The 19,715-nt window shown below is 51.9% G+C and overlaps 1 protein-coding gene and 1 long non-coding RNA gene across 4 annotated transcripts in view; one reads left to right on the forward strand and one right to left on the reverse strand.

The window, feature by feature from the left end:
• CABLES1 (Cdk5 and Abl enzyme substrate 1) overlaps positions 1-16,016 on the reverse strand; it is a 106,275-nt gene extending 90,259 nt beyond the window's left edge. Inside the window, exon 1 of one of the 3 annotated variants that reach the window (XM_014727759.3) lies at positions 14,891-16,016. In XM_014727759.3, coding sequence (XP_014583245.2) covers positions 14,891-15,732 — 842 coding nt within the window. In that variant the 5' untranslated portion in view covers positions 15,733-16,016. Of the gene's footprint in view, positions 1-4,195; positions 4,356-14,890 lie in introns of those variants that run through there. The other 2 variants (XM_023647500.2, XM_070220726.1) reach the window with 2 other exon arrangements.
• On the forward strand, positions 15,389-18,033 carry LOC106780941 (uncharacterized). The gene is made up of 2 exons (XR_002809845.2): positions 15,389-15,526; positions 16,577-18,033. It is a non-coding gene; the product is annotated as an uncharacterized lncRNA (long non-coding RNA).
• The last annotated feature ends 1,682 nt before the right edge of the window (positions 18,034-19,715 follow it).

The raw sequence follows: 19,715 nt of genomic DNA on the forward strand, positions 1-19,715 counted from the left end.
GAGGAGGACTGGCACAGATGTTAGGTCAGGGCTAATCCTCCTCAAGCAAAAAAAGAGGAAGATTGGCAATGGATGTTAGCTCAGGGCGAATCTTCCTCACCAAAAACAAAAAAGAAGAAGAAATTATGTATCTTTAAGTTAAATGAATAAAGTGTCTGATTTGGGGTGTTTTTTTGAAATTGATATGCTTAATATTTACCATTAAAGGCAATACTAGAATTTCTAGGGCAAAAAACTTGGAAACGAGCATAAAACTCGAGATGATCTCTCTTTAAGCATAAACATCCTTCTCCACTTGGGAAGAAAAAGGAAAATATCCATATGCACATCCTCAATCAAAAAGTTATTTATGACCCTCCAGACGTGTCACCTCAAGCCATCTGGAGAGTAAAGGTATAAGATTAGGGAAAAAAAATAAATAAAGGCAATGAGAAGAAATAAGGTCATCTTGAGTTCTATAATTCTTTTTCTAGGTGAGGTTTTTTTTTTTTTTTTTTGGTGAGGAAGATTGGCCCCGAGCTAACATCTGTTGCCGATCTTCCTCTTTTTGCTTGAGGAAAACTGTCACTGAGCTAACATCTATGCCAATCCTCCTCTGTTCTGTTTGTGGGACGCCGCCACAGCATGGTTCGATGAGTGGTGTGTAGGTCTGTGCCCAGGATCCGAACCCACGAATACCAGGTTGCCAAAGTGGAGTGTGCGGACCCAACCACTATGCCACCAGGCTGGCCTCCCTAGGTAGTGTTTTTTAAACTCATAGCATTGGATTATGTCCACACCTTCCTCCCTGTCACAGGGACAGCACTGCCATCAATCAGTCCACACTCTAGAAACCAAGGGGTCTCCCTTGATGCCTCTGTCTCCCCCCACTTTCACAGCCAATCCATCTCCAAGTCCAGTCTGTTACCTCCTACGTCTCTGTGGAATCCGCCCACTTCCTCCGCCCCCATCCCCACCACCCTCCTGCCTGGACCACAGCGATAGGCGCTCTGGCTTCCTGCCATCTGCGGCTTCCCGGGTCTAACTGTCCTTCCACACTGCGGCCAGCACAATCATTTCAAAACACAAGTCTCATTCTGATTCCACCTGGCCGAAAACCCTCTGATGGCTTCCCACCACTCTCACGATGAAGACCCAAATCCCCAACCCGGCCCCGGTTTGACCCACTCTCCTCCGCGCTCTCTGTGCTCCAGACACACCGCCCTTCGTCCACTTCCTCCCGGGCTCGCTGCTCCTTCCCGCCTGCCCAGGCTAGTCCTGCGTCTGACCAGACCTCCCAGCCCTGGGTCACCCTTTAGACCTCAGCAGTCACCTCCAGAGGCCAGACTGATGCACCACAACCCTGTGAAAGAGGCTTCGACAGGACCAAGGACCTCCCCTCTCTAACACACAGCACAGCTGCAGTCCTACACCCTCGTCTCTCTCCTGATGGCAGGGCCCGCCCAAGTCACCCACAATTCCGTCAACCCTATCTCCAAAATGCAGCTCGAGCCCGTCACCCCTCTCCACCTCCACCCTGTCCAGGCCACTGGACACTCGCTGGAGGCCAGAGGCTCACAAATGGCTCCCCACATCCACGCCTGTCCTCTTTCAATCCGTTCGCCACATGGCCCTCAGCGGGACCTGGAACGGTAAGCCACACGGCTCCCCAGGGAACAGTCTCCAGCAGCTTCCAAGGGCAGTTACAATGGTTACTACACAGTGAGAACGTGCCACCATGTTCTACAAGACCTGGCGTAGTGTGGCCTCTGCCCAATTCTGGGGCCTCAGCTCCCTCTGGCCCCTGGTTCACCATCCTCCACATTCCCAGGCCTTCCTTCCCTTCCTGAAACACATCAAGCGTGTCCCCATCTCAGGGCCCCCAATCCCTGAAGCGCATGTCCCATCTTAGGAGGGTAACCACCTTCTCACTCCTCAGGTCAGAAAGGCCTTTCCCGGCCACTGTGCCTCACAGACGCTCGCAGGCCTCACGGGCTCCCTCCACGGCATTCTTCAGGATTATGTGTAGTTCTGTCCGGTCGCCTTTCCCCACCCCCCACACTACACACTAAGCTCTGTGATGGCACAGACTGCACCCTCTGGTGTCCCACCACATCCCCCGTCCTCAGCACGTGGCAGAAGGCTTTCAACACACCTGTTTGAATACTTTGAAAAAACCGTTAAGACCTTAAAACAGAAGTAAATATAAAATGTTCAGGAGGCAAATGAGAGCAGAGATCCACCAGGCAGGAGGAAGGAAAGCTAACGTGAACAGAAGTCATTGGAGCCACGTCTAGAAGAGGTTCACCGGCTCAATGGTGTGGCTGTGGGGGTCAGAAAAGGAGAGACGAAGCTGAATGGTCACGAGGCGCCCCAAATCTGCATCCCCAGGGCTCTCGGCAGAGCCTCCCCTCAGGAGATAACTTCCACTGATTGGCTCTAGAGCAAACGTCTTGAAGCAAAATAAAAATATTTCATGTAACAGCAGACACTGTTTACATCTTCCAGGAGGCACAATAAAGCCTGAGGCACATGAGGCTTCGTCTATGGCAATTGTCCCCAAACCTGAGTGGGCCCCAGACGCACCTGGAGGCCTGCAGAGCCGACTGCTGGGCCCACCCCAGAGCTTCCAAGGCAGCAGGCCCGGAGTGGAGCCTGGGAAATGGCATTTCCAACAAGCTCCCAGGTGCTGCTGCTGCTGGTCCAGGGGCCACATGCTGAGGGCAGCCAGTCTACAGCCACGCCAAAGACTGGACCAAAAAACAGAAGTGCTCAGCGTCAAGTTTAGGCTTTCTCTCCCTCAAAAACGTGTGACCTGTTGTAACCATTACCAAAAACTGGGGGCCTTCGAAAGACAGAAATTTATTCTCTCGCAGTTCAGGAGGCTGGAAGTCCAAAACCAAGGTGTCGGTAGGGTTGGTTCCTTCTGGAGGCTCCAGGGGAGAGTCCTTCCTTGCTTCTTCCACCGCTGGTAGTTGCCAGCAAACCTCGACATCCCCTGTCACATACAGATCTTCCTGGACTTACGATGCGGTTATGTCCCAATAAACCCATCGTAAGTTGAAAACACCATAAGTCGAAGATGCATTTAATACGCCTGACCTACTGAACATCATGGCTCAGCCTCGCCTACCTTCAATGAGCTCAGAGCTCTTACATCAGCCTACACTTGGGCGAAGTCATCTACCACAGAGCCTATGTTATAACGCAGTGTTGAACAGCTCAGGTAACTTATTGAATACTGCAGTGAAAGTGAGAAACAGAATGGGTGGATGGGTACAGAATGGTGGTAAGTTTACAGGTTGTTCACCCTTGTGATCACACAGCGGACTGCCGCTGCCCAGCATCACGAGAGAGGATCGTACCACACATCACTAGCCCGGGAAAAGGTCAAAATTCAGAATTCACAGTATGCTTTCTACTGAATGCATATCACTTTTGCATCACTGTCAAGTCGAAAAGTCGTAAGACAAACCATCCTAAGTTGGGGCCCATTTGTAGATGCATCACTCTGATCTCCGTTTCCGTCTTGACATGGTGTTCCTCTCTCTGTGCCTGTGTGTGCTCACGAGGCTGTCTTATGAGGACACTGGTCATTGACTTTAGGGCCCACCCTACTCCAGTATGACCTCATCTTAACTCATTATATATCTGCAAAGACCCTATTTCCAAATAAGGTCACATTCTGAGGTTCCAAGTGGACATGAATTTTGGAGGACACTATTCAACCCAGTACACACACAAGAGCTGCAGAGATGGGTGACCCAAAAGACTTCAGGGACCACAGGGAGTGGTGCCACTGAGGGCCATGCCCCAAATCTGTGTGGTTACTGAGCACCACAGTGACAGCTGGCATCACATGTTAGTGACAGCTGCAGGCCTCTGAGCTGCCTTTGTGTCCAGGCCGCCACCCTTCTCTGAGACTCCTACACCAGCCTCGTCGCTGACCTCCCTCCCTTAGGGAGAGATCCCCAAGCATCCGTGAACCCTCTGAAACTCTTTCTAAAATTCTACATGTGTAAAAGTAGATGAACCCCCAGAAGAGAAAATTTTGGATGTGTACAGTTTCATCTTTCTGAGGCGACAACTAGCATGCCAAAAGGATTAAAAACAAAAAACACTGCTCTGGTCTCCCTCCTCTGCACAACCTGCCTCCAGTTTTCAAAAATCCAGCTCTGCTCACAAGCCTCCGTCCTTTCTCTGAAATGAAACTCACCTCTGTAACACAGTGGCGTCCTGTGCCTCTGTGCCCACCTTCAGGCCCGGCTCATGGGCCATCTCCAGCACGGCCGCAGCCCTCACTGTAGGCATGGTGAGCCCTGACTGCTCCTCCTGCCCAGGAGCCCAGCTGCCTTGGGCTGGAATTCCCCTTCTCTTCTGGGAGGCGGGCACTGGCCGCACTGTTCATAGAGGCATGTGGGGTGCTGCTGACCCAATGCCCAGTGGCTACACTGGGAGCCCTGGGCAAAGCCCCAGCTCCTTCTAACCAGGGGTTCAAAGAGAAGCGAGGGGGCCACGTGCAAAGGGACCTGTGAGCAGGGAGGGAAACTGGGGGGGAAAGGTGAGGCCAAGGCACCAGTGGCATACAACTGACTCCATGGTCATGGCCATGTGAGCCCCGGGGTCCCCCAAGGCCCCTCACACATGGGGGTATCCAGCTCAGAAAAGGAAGCAGAACAGGCAGCACACTGACCGCAGAACGAGGGCCATGGCTTCTGAGGAGGGAGTGAGCAAAGGTGCACCTTCCAGAATTGTCTTTGCAGGTAGCGCTCCCCTCACATGCACCCTGACGGGTCACAGAGGGCCCCCTTGGGGCAGCGGCGCCCTTAGCCAGCCGTCCTCTTACCCTCACCCCTGCTCTAAGGGTACGCCAAGCTGTGATTCCCCCTCCCTGCTTCCCGCCCCCGGGCCCTCTATTTTGGCAACGGAAATTGTCAAGACTTCAGTGTACACAGGGGCCATAACGCAGCACCTCATGGGGGGTACTGTTTTCCTCCGCTGCTTTCATTTTGCCTTCCTACTATTTATGAAATTAAAACAATGCAGTGAATGAGCCGCTCTGAGTACCAGAACGTTAGCTCCACCCAAGCAAACAGCGCTCCTCCCCACGAGCTGGCAGACCTTGTCAGTTCCTCAACTGCTTCTTGACAGACAGCGTGGGCGCAGGGCAATTGTGAGTGGAATTAACAGCTACAGTTTTACTGATCCGCTGCTAAGGGCCGAACCTCTGCTGGGTGCATCTTGCTGCATTCTTACTTAACGCTTGCAACTCGTCAAAAAGGCAGGGATTCTTATCCCCATTCTGCAGAGGAGGATCTGAGGCTCAGAGGGCTTCAAGGAATTGGCCAAAGGGTGCTGGTGGCCTCCAGAGCTGTCTTCCCACTCTCGAATCTGTTCACCCACCTTGCTGAGGCCGCCGAGCAGCAGGGGTGTGGGAAGGGAGGACCCAACACCAAACTATTATTTGGAGACAGATGTCGTTATTGGGAAAATTTTCCACAACTGGGATCCCAACCTGGGTTCTGCTGGCCTGCCCCAGAGGTTATCACATGCGAGTGCGCATCCTCCCGTGATGAGAAGGTGCCGGCCAGCCGACACTGCAGCACAGGATTTCTTTGTACTTTAACATCCTGACCTTGATTGACTCCAGCCCAAAGTCTGCAATGGGTGAGGCCCCATCATTTTTGTTCTCTCGAGGTTAACTAATACACAAGTGGACGATTTGGGGAAGGAAGGAGAATAAAATTTTGCAGCACTTAATAGAGTTCTTTGTTTTCCTTAAATGAGGCAGCTATGGGAGAGTTTTTGGCTTCTTGTTAAACCCCTCAACTTAGAAAATGTAGGTTTCAAAATCCCGGCTGTGCTACAAACAGAGCACACGGCCATGGGCAAGTCACTCAGTTCTTCGTGGTCTTGACTTTCTAATCCATAAAACAGCTACCTGTTGCCTTTTTAAAACGACCTGATGAACGAATATACGTGAAAGCACTCTGTAAACCATAAAGCCCCAAACCATCAAGTAGAACTGACATGATCAGATGCTCATTTTGTGATGGATGAATTGAATCCCTCAGTCACCCACACAGTTACCTTGGGCATTTGTAATCTCATCTTCCTTCTTCACAATTCCTCCTCCAAAAGCCAACTTTATCCAGCTTCATAAAACATAATACCTCATTAAGGACTACTTTCAGCCTCAGATCAACCATGTCCCATAGCATGCCGATTTTGTCCTTAAGAAAAACACTTTATAGGCTTTGCCTGTCGTCCAGTACCTCCCCTGCCCCCGCCCTGCCCCTTCCTAAGACTATCAGAGTAGACATTCATGCTTTATAAGTAATTGGGTCAACGATAAAGTGCTTTAAAATAAAAATCAATGTGCTAGACACACAGAAATCTTTGCATTCTTGAATACCTCATTAGTCTCTTCTTGAGTGGTTTGTCATCTATTTATCATGGAATTTAACTTGGATTTAAGTGCACCCTGGCCTTTACATCAGGGACAAGTCTGGCCCCTTTCACGCACACACGTTATTACGATATTCCAAGTCCTAAACTTCCAGCGTTTGCATGTTCTGCTTTACAAGCTTTTGTCTTTGTGACTAAGTGTGTGGCAATAAACCCAAACCACATTAATGATAACCCCGTTAAACATAAACTAGTGTGCAATTATCCAAAATGCTAACACAAACAAAAAGGGAAAAAAACACAGGAAACCCCGATTGATTATATGTTTTTGGAGGCTTTTAAAAACCAAACCAAAATAAAAATAGTTTGTAAAGGAGAGTAATAGCTAATGATTTTATGATTCCTACACGTAATACTAAGCGGTCTGTTCGAGCCCCACAGTGTCTCTGAAAAGTCTGGTTTTTAAATTGCATGTAGGCTGAAATTTAAGGGGGTCAGATTTTTTTTGAGGTGGAAAATGGGTGGTGGTGACCCTTGGAGAAATTCACAAAATTAGGTGAATTAACAGATTCTTATAAAAACATCTGGTTTTCAACACTCTTCCTCTGATGGTGACATTTTGCACAGCCCCCCAAGGGGAGAAGGAAACAAAAAGAGGTGTGGTGTCGTCCTTGTACATGTACTGACAAACCAGCTCTCTGGAAGGAAAAACACCCTGACTTGGAAAGCTGGCTGATTCCTGGGGTGTAAATACTTGCACCATAACCGACTTGAGGTTACCAGCCGGCTCACAGCCTCCTCAGTCGTCTCACAAAGTTCCCAGGAGCCGGCCAGGGCACACCACGGGGTCCAGCAGAAACCCAGCTTAGATGCCACAGAAACCAGGGTTCACGCTCTAGCTCCAGGTTCCAGGTAGGAGGCCTTAGGCAAGTGTCCTCAGCCTCTCCACACCTCAGCCCCACAGCTCTAAAATGGATTTAACCCTGTGTCAGAGGCCTGCCATGCCAACGAAAGGAAATGACACAGTGAGGCACACAGCACGGGAGAGGCACTCAGGATGCCATGTGTGTTACCCCACTCTGGGGAAGGGGGAGGAGCAGACAGGGGTGGGGCGGGTGGGAGGAGGGGTGCAACCTACACAACCTGCCACTTCACCCTCGTGACAGGGACAGAAACACTCAAATCGGGAGAGCTGAGGAAGGAGATGGTGGGTGGATGGCTTTACCAAATAAAGGGTCAGAAGGGACTGCTGGGTGCAAATAGAAGACTAGAAGGCTCAGGGAGTGGGTGGCGGGGGAGATCAGTCCCCAGGACCAGTGAGGCTTTGGGAGAAAGGTGTCCTAAAAGGATTTTTAAGAAGTTTTTCTGATGCCCTGGGATCAAGTTTCCCCACTCACGCTGTCAGGAAATTTGGTTTTGCCTGGGTCTGTGGTCACTCTTCAGAAGGAGTTGCTGCATTTCGCTGACAGCCGGCCTTGGGGCCATGGCCAGCAGCCCCCAGCCCGCGAGGGATCAGTGTCAGGCCAGCGGCGGGCGAGCGGGTACAGACCCAAGGGAAGGATGCATGTCAATCCCAGGAGGGCGTGCTCAGTGCCAGCCTCGAGGGCTCTGCAGGGGGACAGGTCTGAAAGGAAGGGCTATCTTGTGGGAGGGTGGTGGAGACCCTTCCTGTGGAAAAGCCTGAGAGTGCCAGAACCTGGGGGGTCCTTTGGAAAGCCGGCCCAGTATGGAGGTGACAGGTGAGGGGGCGTGCAGGCGAGTGCAGTGGTGGCCAGGGGGTGGCCACAGCTGCCTCACAAAAAGTAACAGGAATTTAAAACTGACAGGATTGGATGTGGGTTTCAGAAAGGTCTCTCAGTTGGCCGGCCAAGGGAGAAGGGGTTGGTGGGTCTACACAGAAGCCTCCAGAAGGCAAGGACAGTGAGGGTGGGCAGGAAGGGGCCAGGGGACCAGTGTGCATCTCTGGGGTACAGCGCACTGGACTGGGGCCGGGTCGCACACTTTTTCTGTAGGCAGCCAGAGAATAAAGAGTTCAGACTTTTCGGGCCATGTGGTGTCTGCCACAACTACTCAATTCTGTCCTTATAGCACAACTGGGCAGCCAAAGACAAGATAGGAGTGAACAGGCAGGGCTGTTTCCCAGAAAATAGTATTTATAAACAGCCAGCGGCCAGATCTGGCCCCTGGGCCATAGAGTCTGCAGACCCCTGGGCTCAGGGGAAAGGGTGATGCTGAGATCCAGAGGGTCTACACAAAGGAAACACACCAGGAAGGAGGGATCCTTGTCATCCCCATTTCACGGATGGGAATCTGGCCACAAAGTCAGTGGCAGAGCCAGAGTCACAAACACAGTTCCTGGGGGGGCCAGGCTCACGCTCCTGTCCCCCACGATCTGAACCACGGAAGGCATGTAAAGCACCAGACGCATGCGAGATGCAGTTAGATGTGGCTGAGCAGAGGGCAGGCAGGGCAGGCGCTGAGGGCGGGACTGAAGCCTGCAGTCACAGGAGTCCCCGTCCACCCTGGACTGTCCTCTGGGCTCTCACGTGGAGGGCCTCCCGGAATGACAGAGACGCAGAAACCCAAATAAGGAAACCACAGTGTAGGCAGGGCCCTGAGAGGTCACTCAAGCCACCTTCTTCTGCCCAGTTCAGCTGAAGCCAGTTTGACAAGCATTTATGAGCCTGACTCACAAACCACAGCACGGCGGAGCGAAGTGGGTAAGGGCACAGACTGCCCTGTTTGAATCCAGCTCCCACGTATGGCTGAGGGACCCTGGGCAAGTAACTTAACCTCTCTGTCCTTCAGAATGGTGGTGATGGAGTAGTGCTAAGGGTCGATATAAATACGAACTTGCTTAATTCCCCTAAAGTGCTTAGAATAATGCCTGGGATGTGTTTGTTAGATGAAAATGCTGTGTGAAGGCACTGAGCCTGGTCCCACGGGGGAGGGCATGAAGTGTCCCTGTCCTGGCGGGGCTCAAACAACAGGCTCACCTCTCGGCACCAGGCACTCATCACTGGAATAAATGGCCTGTTTACACACGTCTCCCGACAGAGACAAGGACCAGGTTCCACGTCTGTATCTCCCGTGACTAGCACAGCGGCAGCTCGTAATTGATATTCCTTATGTTCAATGTTTGTTGCATGAATGATACAAGGCATTAAGTCGCAATACTAGAATTTCCTCCACAATATACCTGACAGATGATAACAAAGCACCTAGGTCACCCATTGCCCACTCTGTGACCTTGGATTCCCACCCCTCTGTGTCATTAGAGGGCTGAAATCAATGTCTCCAAAAGTACTTTGTAAACTGGAAGGCCCTTTGCACTAGAGGAGGTTACTACAGGTCTCTTCCGCCACGGGGGCGGTGACGGCTGGGGACTGACCGCCTCACGGGGCAGTGCCTTCCAGCCTGGACGGCCTCCTAAAGTTGTCCGTCCAATTGTGACACCTCCACTGCCAGAGGGAGCACAGCTGACGGGGTATTTTAAAGTCCTCCCTCACACCCAGGGAACCCGTCATTCATTCACCAGTGCACGTCCTGCCAGCTGAAGCCACACGGACGCACTTAACTCTGTTCCTGCCTCTGATTGCAAGGTTAGGTTATGCACACATCCCTGAGCTAAACACGCCGGGCCTCGGCAGCGGGCCACAGGGCTGAGATGCTCCGAGCACCAGCCCTGGGAGAGCCGCCGCACTCATCTGTCCCAGCCCTTTTATTCTGTAAGGAAACTGAGGCAGGGGGCAAAGCGACCCCTCCAGGGTTAGCGGCCACGGCAGGGGCAGACCCGGAATCCAGGGATCCACACAGGAAACCTCACCCGGCCTCACCACCTTTCTTACCCAGGCCACCTGCCCCTGGCCCTCTCCCTACACACAACTCTAGTTACATGGAAAAAAGTCCAGGCGGGCAGAGCTTCCTGGGACAGCTGTGGGGACACAGCCCAGAGCCATGTTGCGGCTTCCCCAACCCTTCCCAGGGGGTCAAAGGTCACACTGGAACTCGCTGCCCTCTCTGGACACTTGCCAGCAGTGAGCGGGCCTCCGACCTACGGCCCCCGCTGAGTTTGCCCACATCACAGGCCTGATGCCCGCAAGGGGGAGGGCGGCGGGCGAACCTCAGGCCCCACACCTCCGCCCTGGCAGGGCATGGCCTCCACCGGTGTGCGGTAAGCGTCCTGGCCCGGCCTGGGACTGCAGCTTTGGTTCCATAATCCATGTTGCTGGAAAGATGGCTCACCAGTACGCTGGGTCTGCTTACTGCTGAGGAGATCAAAGTCCTTCACAGACTACTGACATCCAGCCAGGTCACGTGGCTCCCCGCCAGGGCACAGAGTAGTGACTTGCCTTAAGTCACAAAGCAAGCTGTGACAGCCTTAGGAAAAAACGACCAATTCCCCTCTTACTCTGGGTGTGGATCTCCTAGTCGGCTCACATTTTTCTTTCACTAAGGACAGAGACTACAGTCAGAGGACGAGCCCAGGTTTCACCCCAAGAGGGGCAATGCAGAGGGAGGGCAATCAGGAGCTCCCCGTCTCAGAGCAGCGGGTGCGAGCCTGAGATCTGCCCCAGCGCTGGGTGACCTTGAGCAGGTTACTCAACATCTCAGAGCTCTGGTTCTCTGGCATTACAATAGGAGCAATCACAGTACCGTAAATCCGCCTCCTCAAAGGGCAGCCTATTTGCGTCCAGGAAACTAGTCAGAAACGTAGAATTGAGGTCCCTCCCAGACCTGTGGGATCAGAATCTGCCTTTTATCCCAGGTAATTCTAAACACATTTACACTTGAGAAGCCCAGATATAAAGCATCCATCACATGCCCACACACAGTCAGCCCTCAATAATAAATGTAAGTGCAGTTAGCACTTGAAAGGGTCCAAGACCCGCCAAGGCTCTCAGGAGGAAACAGACCCAGAAAGGCTGATTAACTTGCCCAGGGTCATACAGCAGCACTGGGATTCGAACCCAAGCTTCTGCCCCACACGCCCTCTTTGCATTCAAGACCTAACTCTTCACAGGGGACAATGCTATCTCAGGTGCTCTAAGAAGCAAAACCCTCATGTTGTTTTACCATAACCCCCCCCTACCCCGTCACTGTGCACCCCTCCCGTCAGGCCTGCTGGCGCGCATCTTTTCACCCGCCTGACTCTAGCACGTCTGGGCGCTGTCTGCCATTCGGAAGTGGAGTAAGCCGGGACTGCTGCCAGCTGCTGCCTGAGATGAAATTTTTAAAGTGAAAGGAAGCCTGAAAACACACCTTATAAATTTACACTCCCTTTCACCTATTAACACCTTCCCCATGCAGCACTCACTGCCCAAGCACAGAAACACCACAGGGTGTCAAGCTAGAAAGCACCTTTTTGGCTTCCCACCTGACGCCTAGCCTGAGAACAAAGCTCAGCGTGTTGTCTCCCCAGGGCTGGAGCCCTGTCGGCAAGGCCCACGGTCCTGGGCTCCCTAGACACTCCAACAGAAGGGAAAGCCGTGAGTAGCAGCGAAGCTGGGGCCCCAAACAAAGGGGCTACATGTGCGGGAATGACGAGAAAGGGAGTCTGCAGTCACACCACTGTGACTGACCTGCTGTACCCAGGACAAACATTCACAGCCAACAGATCCAGAAGGATCCCTGCCTACTGTGTGCAAGGCACAGTGACACAGTCGAGTGGCAGAGGGAAGACGCCAGGCAGGATGTCAAAGATCCGCGTTCCTAGCCTGGTCAACGCTGGGTCTGTGAAAGAATCTGCACAGAGGGTGGCTGTGGGGATTATATGTGATGAATGTCAAATATCCAGCCCAGAGCACAGAGAAGGTGTCAGCACTCCTTCGACGTATATGTGCTGTGCCAAGGCCTGGGCACAGAAACTTTCCTCTCGGTCATACTTCAAAGTTTGAAGTCCGAGCAATAATGGTGATTGGTTTTACAAGTGTCCAAATGGAAGTAACAAAAAATAAAGGGTTTCGAGATTTCAGATCAGGAAATCCTGATGTTTATATACCCATAAGAAACGCGATATGTGAAATCTCAAGTTCGTTAAAAAAAGGGCAGATTTCAGAGACACTAAGGCAAGGCTTTCCAGACTTCTTGTATATAAATCATCTGGGGGATCTTGTTAAAATGCAGATTTGGACTCAAGTAATCCAGAGGGGGGGCCCAAGAGTTTCCATTTCTAAGAGCTCCAGTGAAGCTGCAGGTCCAAGAACCCACACCTTTGAGCAGCAAGGTTCTACAGAATTCCTTAAATGGCTTGAGACAAATCTAAGGAAAGCCTGATTGAAAATCTACACACCAGGAGAACACCCCTGCAGCAGTGGACGGAACCACCCAGGCTGGCAGGGGTTCTTAAAGGGAGGCACACCACAAAGCTAGTGGCATTCTCTAAGATGGCCCTGGGCCTTATTCAAATGAGTCTGTGCCCTACATCACACTTCGTCTAGGCAGGTGACAGTACTCTCTAGCAATCAGGAAAGCAGCATGAATCTGAGAAAGTTCTTAAAAGCAGCACATCGCAGGAAACAAAGCGTCCTAGGATATTTCAAGTTCATTGCCACTCCAACAGCTAGTGGCAAGGTTAGTTCTTCAAGGCCTTTCTTAAATCACTGTTTTACCCATTTCCCTCTCTCTGTACATTAAATTTGATGCTGTTTCTGTTGACAGCTGTATTTTTTTAAATGCCTATCACATTGCCAGATATGGATAAGTCCAAAGCAGGAAGATGAATGCGACTGTCAGCAAAGGAAGCATCTTATACTGACTAACTCACCCTAACGTGTGTGTTGGGGGGAGATCAATAAAACATCTAAGGGGCTCATATTTACAGGATCAGAGAGTAAATTCTGGCTATTCTTTGGATCCAAATACTAACACACTACATCCTCCACATCCCCTGAAATGAGATTCTTGGAGACAAAGTGTGAGGTAATCTGATCTCCAGCTGCTTTTAGCACAGGAACACATCCGTCTACCAGGAGACACAGGCCAGCCTCACACACTGACTTAGAATAACATCTATGTTTATTACAATTCCCGTCACGACCCTCTGGACCAGCTGGGCTCACACTCAAACTATGGAGTCATTATAAGCCAGGGTGTGATGTCCAGCAGTGACACCCAGCTGCTCGGAAACTGCTGAGTGCACACCCCTGGCCCAGAAAGGAAGGCATTCCCTGCCCGGCACTCACCCGCTAATGCAGAGATGGTGCTCTGACAAGAAAGGCCAGGGCCGGACTGCCACCTGTGCCCAGCGTCATGAATACACCTGCTAATTCATCCACGCAATCATGAGGCTGCTTCCCCCAAGTACTCACACTGCTATGCTACATACCCAGCACGGTGGTGATTTCACCCATTTGGGAAGAAAGAGACTCCAAGGAAACTTCTGGATGAGCCGGCTTGGTCTTCCCTATTGGTCTATTGGGGGAGGAAGTTAAGTTTTCCAATAGGCCACCTTCTTACTCAGGCCAGAGAAAGCCTGCGCATTACAGGAGGCTGCAACAGAAAATCTTCTCCCTTCTCCTCTTAAGGCCTGCAAAATGTTCGCAAGGTACCACCCCAGAAAGGGAAACTGAGGCCCCAGGAGGTTCAACTAACCGAGCCAAGGTGGAGTCAGCACTATAACTAACTTCACAGGAGGCCTTATCAACTAACAAGGGAGGATGCGCCCAGGGAACAGGCCTGCATCCCCCTCCACTCTGGTCCTTTCCCAATCTCCAGGCCCACTGCCTGACACAGACTTAACTCTCAGCTGTCTTTTGAACATATGGCCCCTTGAACACATGGCTAGAAGCTCCAGCTACTTCCTGAACAATTCGCAAACAGTTCACGAGTTTGCTAAGATGCCTAATACCTGCAGATGACTTAAGCTAGCAAATACAACAAGCTTTCATCTAACTCGAGCGAATTCATCTTGGAATGGAAAAAAGAACCCTCAAGTCCTATTTCCTCCCTGTCCCCCACCCCGAGGGCCCGGTGTTAGGGAATGTAAGATGGTCTTTCCATCTCTTAGGAAAACGCCAAGTTTTCCTGGGACGCAGGAATGCTCTGAGTGCTGGCGGGAACTTCTTAGGAGGGACTCACGGCGAGTCTGCGACAATTTTAGACTCACACGCGCCGCTCAGCAGCCTGCCGGACCCACTGCTCGACTCTGCGCCCCGCCAAGTCTCGCCTGGCGTGGGGAGAGCGTGTCTCTGGGTCTCGACTGGGATTCTGGAAGTTCACGATCTCTTCCTTGTGACGGGAGGTTTTGGCGCCGCTTTTAGTGGGCTCCCGCAACTCCTAACTCCGGACCCACCGCATGAGTGAGGTGCTTTTGCTCTGCGAGTGCCGGGCTCATGCACACACGTGTGAACACACATTCCCTGAGGACTCTCCCTCTTTCGCGTGCCCTTGTGGTTTGGAATTCGGGCTAGAAGCCCAGGGATCCGGCAGGGCGCGGGATGGTGGGAGCGACCCCGGCCGGGAGGGACGCGGGGTTCGGCGCGGTGGCGTCCAGGATACTCACCGGGACCTCTGCAGCTGCTCGAAGGCGCTGGTGCTGCCCCCCTGGCCCGGCTGCTCCAAGGAGCAGTAGTTTTGCGAGGTCTGCCTGGAGAAAGCGATGGGCAGGATTCCCTGAGTGAACGAGTTGAGGCGGCTCCGGCTGCCGCCCCCACTCCCGGGGGTCCCGGAGCCCAAGAAGGCAACGGCTGGCACCTGCACGCTGGAAAAGGCATCGTCCTCCTCTAACTCCTCCTGCCCGGCGCCCCCGGGCCCGTCGGGCTGCTGCGGCTGAGCGCAGGCGGCGATGGGCGCCGGCCGGGGCAGCGGCCACTGCTCCCCCGACGCCCGGCCCGCGCCCAGGGAGCTCGAGAAGCCCCGGGCAGCCGCGGGGCCGGGCAGCATGGCGTAGCCGCCGGGGGCCAGGGGCGGCAGCGACGAGGGCTGCGGGAGGCAGTGGCCCGACCCAGCTGCTAACGCTGCCGCCGCCGCGCCGGCCGCAGAGAGCGCGCTGCAGCCGCCACGCTCGGCGGCCACCAGGCTGAGCCGAGTCCTCGCGCCGCAGGCGCTGCCGGCGCCCGCCTTGGCCGCGCCGCTCTCCTCGCCGCCGCCGCCCCACTCCGCGTCCTGCGGCGGCGGCCGGCCGTCCAGCGAGATGTTGGTGAGGAAGGAGAGGGCAGCCTGGCGGCGCCGCGGGTCCATGCGCGGCTTCCTGGGGGGCTCGGGCGGCGGCTGGGCCGGCGCGGCGGCCGCGGGCCGGGGCGGCGGCGGCTGCAATCCGCTGGTGCTCGCGGCGTCGGTGCCGGCGCCGCCGCTGCTGTTGCTGCTGCTGCTGCAGGCGGCCGCGGTGGCGGCAACCGCCGCCATTGTGTCCGTCTGCGGCGATATTTCCGCGATGCCCCGAGAAGCGAGCGGCGACCGAGTGCTAAGCCGCGGGCGCGAGCGCCGGCGACCCGGGCTGGGCAGGGCGCGGGGCGCGGGCGGCGTGCGCGGCGGCCCGGCCCCCGCGCGGGCGGGCCATGCTCGCCCCTCTGGGCTCGGGCGGGGGGCGCCGCCGCTCCGGCCCCCGCGCGCGCCTAGCTCCCTGGCCCGCTGGCTGGCCGCCTGGCCGTTGGGTCCGGGGCCCTCCCCGCCCGCGCGGTCCCCGGTGCCCGGGCCGGGTGTCCGTATTTATAGGTGCGCGCGCCCCGCGCTCGCGCTCCGGAGCGCTCTTTGCAATAACACAGTATCACGTGTGGGGAATGAAACCTGAGAGGAAAACAAAGCCGCCGGCGGCGGCCGCGGAGGCAGGCGGCGGGGGCGAGGGGCCGGAGGAGGAAGAGGAGGAGGAAGGGAAAGCCGCGCGGGCGGCGGCGCGGGTAGTCCAGGCTTCCTGCGGGCAGAGTTGGTAGCCCCCGGGGCGCGCGGGACCCAGACGAGGGAGGCGAGCACGTTTCCCCGCCGCGCTCGGGCTGGGAATTGGGGCGCGAGCAGAACCCCGTGAGTCACGGCGTGAGGGTGTGGTCCCGGGAGAGTTGTGGGTTTGCAGGACAGTTACTTGCAGCAACGCAGAGATTTGGCTCGCGAGCTAGTTAACTGGACCCCGCGCTGCCGTTGAGCCCTGAGAAATAGCTCCTTATTAATAGTACACAGATAGGTCCACGACCTCTTATGTGGACAGTCCCATCTTAGAGCTGTCGCTAACCACTGAGGTTGTCTCATTCCTTCGCAGGTCGAAGATGCAGCCCCTGAGATAAATGCACGCCCCGGGGAGCATAAGAGCCTAGGCGGTGAACATCTTCGTGTGACCAGACTCATTTATAGATCCCCATTTTATGGTGCTGTCACTTCTCATCTCTTTCTTAGCAAAGATCAACATAAATTTTTACTGTGGGCCTGAAATGTACTCTTTTCTATGAAGACTGAAGTAGGCTAAAATGGGCTCACACCCTTTCCCCTTGTCACCTTGCAAATTTTTGTGGATTAAGATCTCTGGTTCTCCCATATAAACAGTACAGACAATTACTTTCTGTCGCTTCTTTCATAAACATCTGTTTGGCACCCAACATGTCTTCTAGAAAGATGGATTCCTGCCCAAGGACGCGGTGACTCTTCCAGAGGGGGAACTCTGGGTCCGGGAGGAGTCACTGAATGCTGTATCCAGACCCGACAAATGCCTGTCTTGGGGGAGGGGAGGCGGGGTCATCAGGAGCAATCTGAAAATGAGTGTGGGTTTCGTTGTGCGGTTTGGGTGACTTACCAAATGCAATAAGGAACAATCGTCACACTGAATTAAGCTCTGCGACATCTAAGAAGACTCTCCACACTTTTCTAAGGGAGAAGCAGTGTGTTTAAGATCAACGGATTAATTTAATTAAAGGTTTAAATTTAGCCCTGGGGCTAATGGGTAACTCTACATTGAAATTCCACTCCATTTCAAGTTCGGGAAAGTAAGTTGAGTAATGGAGAGCAAATACAGCCTGTCCAGAGATGTGTGCCAGCCCGGAGTGTGAGATGTGGCTGAGTTTCAGGTTACATTTGCTTAGGACAAACATGGCACGTGGTCCTTTACATGAACAATTGTTGTTCAGCTTTTATTTTATGCCATTTTTAGGCCTTTTGAGAAAGTGGAGCCTGGTGTCTATTTAAAGCAGGTTTAAAGCAGCTTTACAGGCCCTAAGTCAGAGTTTGGTGACCAGCTCTGTAAAATTTCATTAGGATTTTAATTACTTTGTTTGACTAACTATCTTGAAACTTCCAAGCTGCTTTATTACAATTAATTTGTCTGACCACTGGCCTGGTTGTGCTGTCAGGCAGTGTTAAATGGAAGACGGCAACTCTGCATATGTAAAAGAAAAACTTTTTTTTTTAATCACAAAAAGTGATAAATGCTAATTGCAGAACATTTAGAGAATAAGATAAGCAAAGAGAAGTAGGAAAAAAAATCACTAACAATCTCATCTTCTATGGAAATAACTTAAAATTTCGATTTCTGTCCTGTGTGTATTTTTAACCAAAAGTGAAAACAGGCTGTTGGAGTCTTGTGATTTTTGCTTGCTGTGTTGCGATCATCTTTCCACTTAGAATATTCTTCTGCAGCATCGTTTTAATGACTGCATGGGTTCAGTTTGATGGAGAGATTATAGTTATTAAACCTGTGCCCTACATTAAAGCTTTAGGTTGCTTCCACTTTTGCTGTTGTAAAGAGTGGTGATGACATCCTTTGTTTTTTTAAATCTTGCTACCATCCGATATTATTTTCTTAGGTTAAATAGACGGCTGGGGCAAACACCTGTCATGTTTTTAAGGCTTTCCATCCAGAAAAGTTGTTCCAATCTGCTTCCTCACGCTCCTGCCAGCACTGGGTATTAAAATTTTTTCATCAATATTCATTTCTTTGCCCATTTGATGCAACTCTTTGCCTATTTTAAGTGTGAAATATGCAAACTAATTTCAAACATTTATTAAAGCACCAAACAAGAATCACTATCTGTTTAACCTCCACGCTGCTCCTGTGACCCTCTTATGGAGGTCATGAGTGATATGATTGTTCACCTCCTGTGTGCCAGACACAGAATATTTCCAGTCCTTATGACCACCCTGAAAAGGTGGGAGGGAGGGCATTCTCATCAATATTTAACAGATGAGGCTCAGAGAAATTCAATAATTTGCCCAAAGTCACCTAGTTCTTAAAGTGGTGGGCCCGTGTACAAATGTGGGTTACTCTAAGAACCAAACATGTTCTTGCGCCCTCTGCTGGTGAGGATGTTTTATGGGAGGGGGCCATCTCCAGACACAGTCTTCTCTTTGCACTTGGGAGTCAACTATAATGGAAATAATATGAGCTTTGGAGGAGAGGATCTGGGTCTTAAGAGCAAGTCTCAACCTCTCCCAGCCAATTTCCTCTATGGGATATTCTGAGGTACAAATGAGAAGCATTTTATAAACCTTTAAGTATCTTAAAAAAAATGTCAGTTATTTACACCATCCTAATCCACTTAGTCTCTGAATTACTCCAAATCCCCTTACTTTTCACCTGTTTATTCACTGATCAAATATTATCACGCAACTTCCATGTGCTTAACACCACCTGGCTACAAAAGGGATAAAAAGAAGTGTGGCCTTTAGCCCTCTGCCCTCTATAGTGAAAACAGTGGAAAACAAAGCTCAGGACACATTTAAATAAAAATTCAAGGCCAACTATGATTAAGTGATCAAATAAGTAATCGGACTGGGACTATAAATGTTCAGAATGTGAAAAAGGAGCTTTTTCTATGAGGAGGAGCCAGGATTTAAACTGACCTGGGAGATGAGGAGGGAGGGGGAGGACGCTTCAGGAAAAGGAAGCTCTGCGTACAGATTCCTCGTGAGTTTCAGGCGTACAGGACTAGAACTTGAAATGTAATTTCTCTAAGTGTGCCAAGTTTTTTTCCATTTACCTTCATATTGCCCCATCTAAGAGCCCATTCTAAAAACTTTTTGCATGCACCAACTCTTTTGATTGACACATATGGCAGTCAATTAAAAAAAGAAAAAAAGAACCTGCAAGTAATCACTGACCCTTTAAAAAAAGTAATTCAGGAGACCAAGAAGTCTGAAAAGGAGCTTAAAGATGACAGCGGCTATCACTCATAACAGAAACCATCGCGTACTGTGGAAATAACAAAAGGTTTGGACGCCAGCGTAGGCTCTTACAAGATTGTCACATTTTGGGGCTCCAGGTAGGGAAAATTATGAACTTTTTGCCTCATCTGTAAAGGTAGGTTTAAAAATATTTTATTTTGCAGAGTTGTAAGGATTCCTGATAATATAAATTATATAATTAGCAGAGTATCTTAAGTGGGTAACTATTCTTAGAAAAACGCAGAATA

This window comes from Equus caballus, chromosome 8 (genome assembly GCF_041296265.1).
Source record: "Equus caballus isolate H_3958 breed thoroughbred chromosome 8, TB-T2T, whole genome shotgun sequence".
Classification (NCBI taxonomy): Eukaryota; Metazoa; Chordata; class Mammalia; order Perissodactyla; family Equidae; genus Equus; species Equus caballus.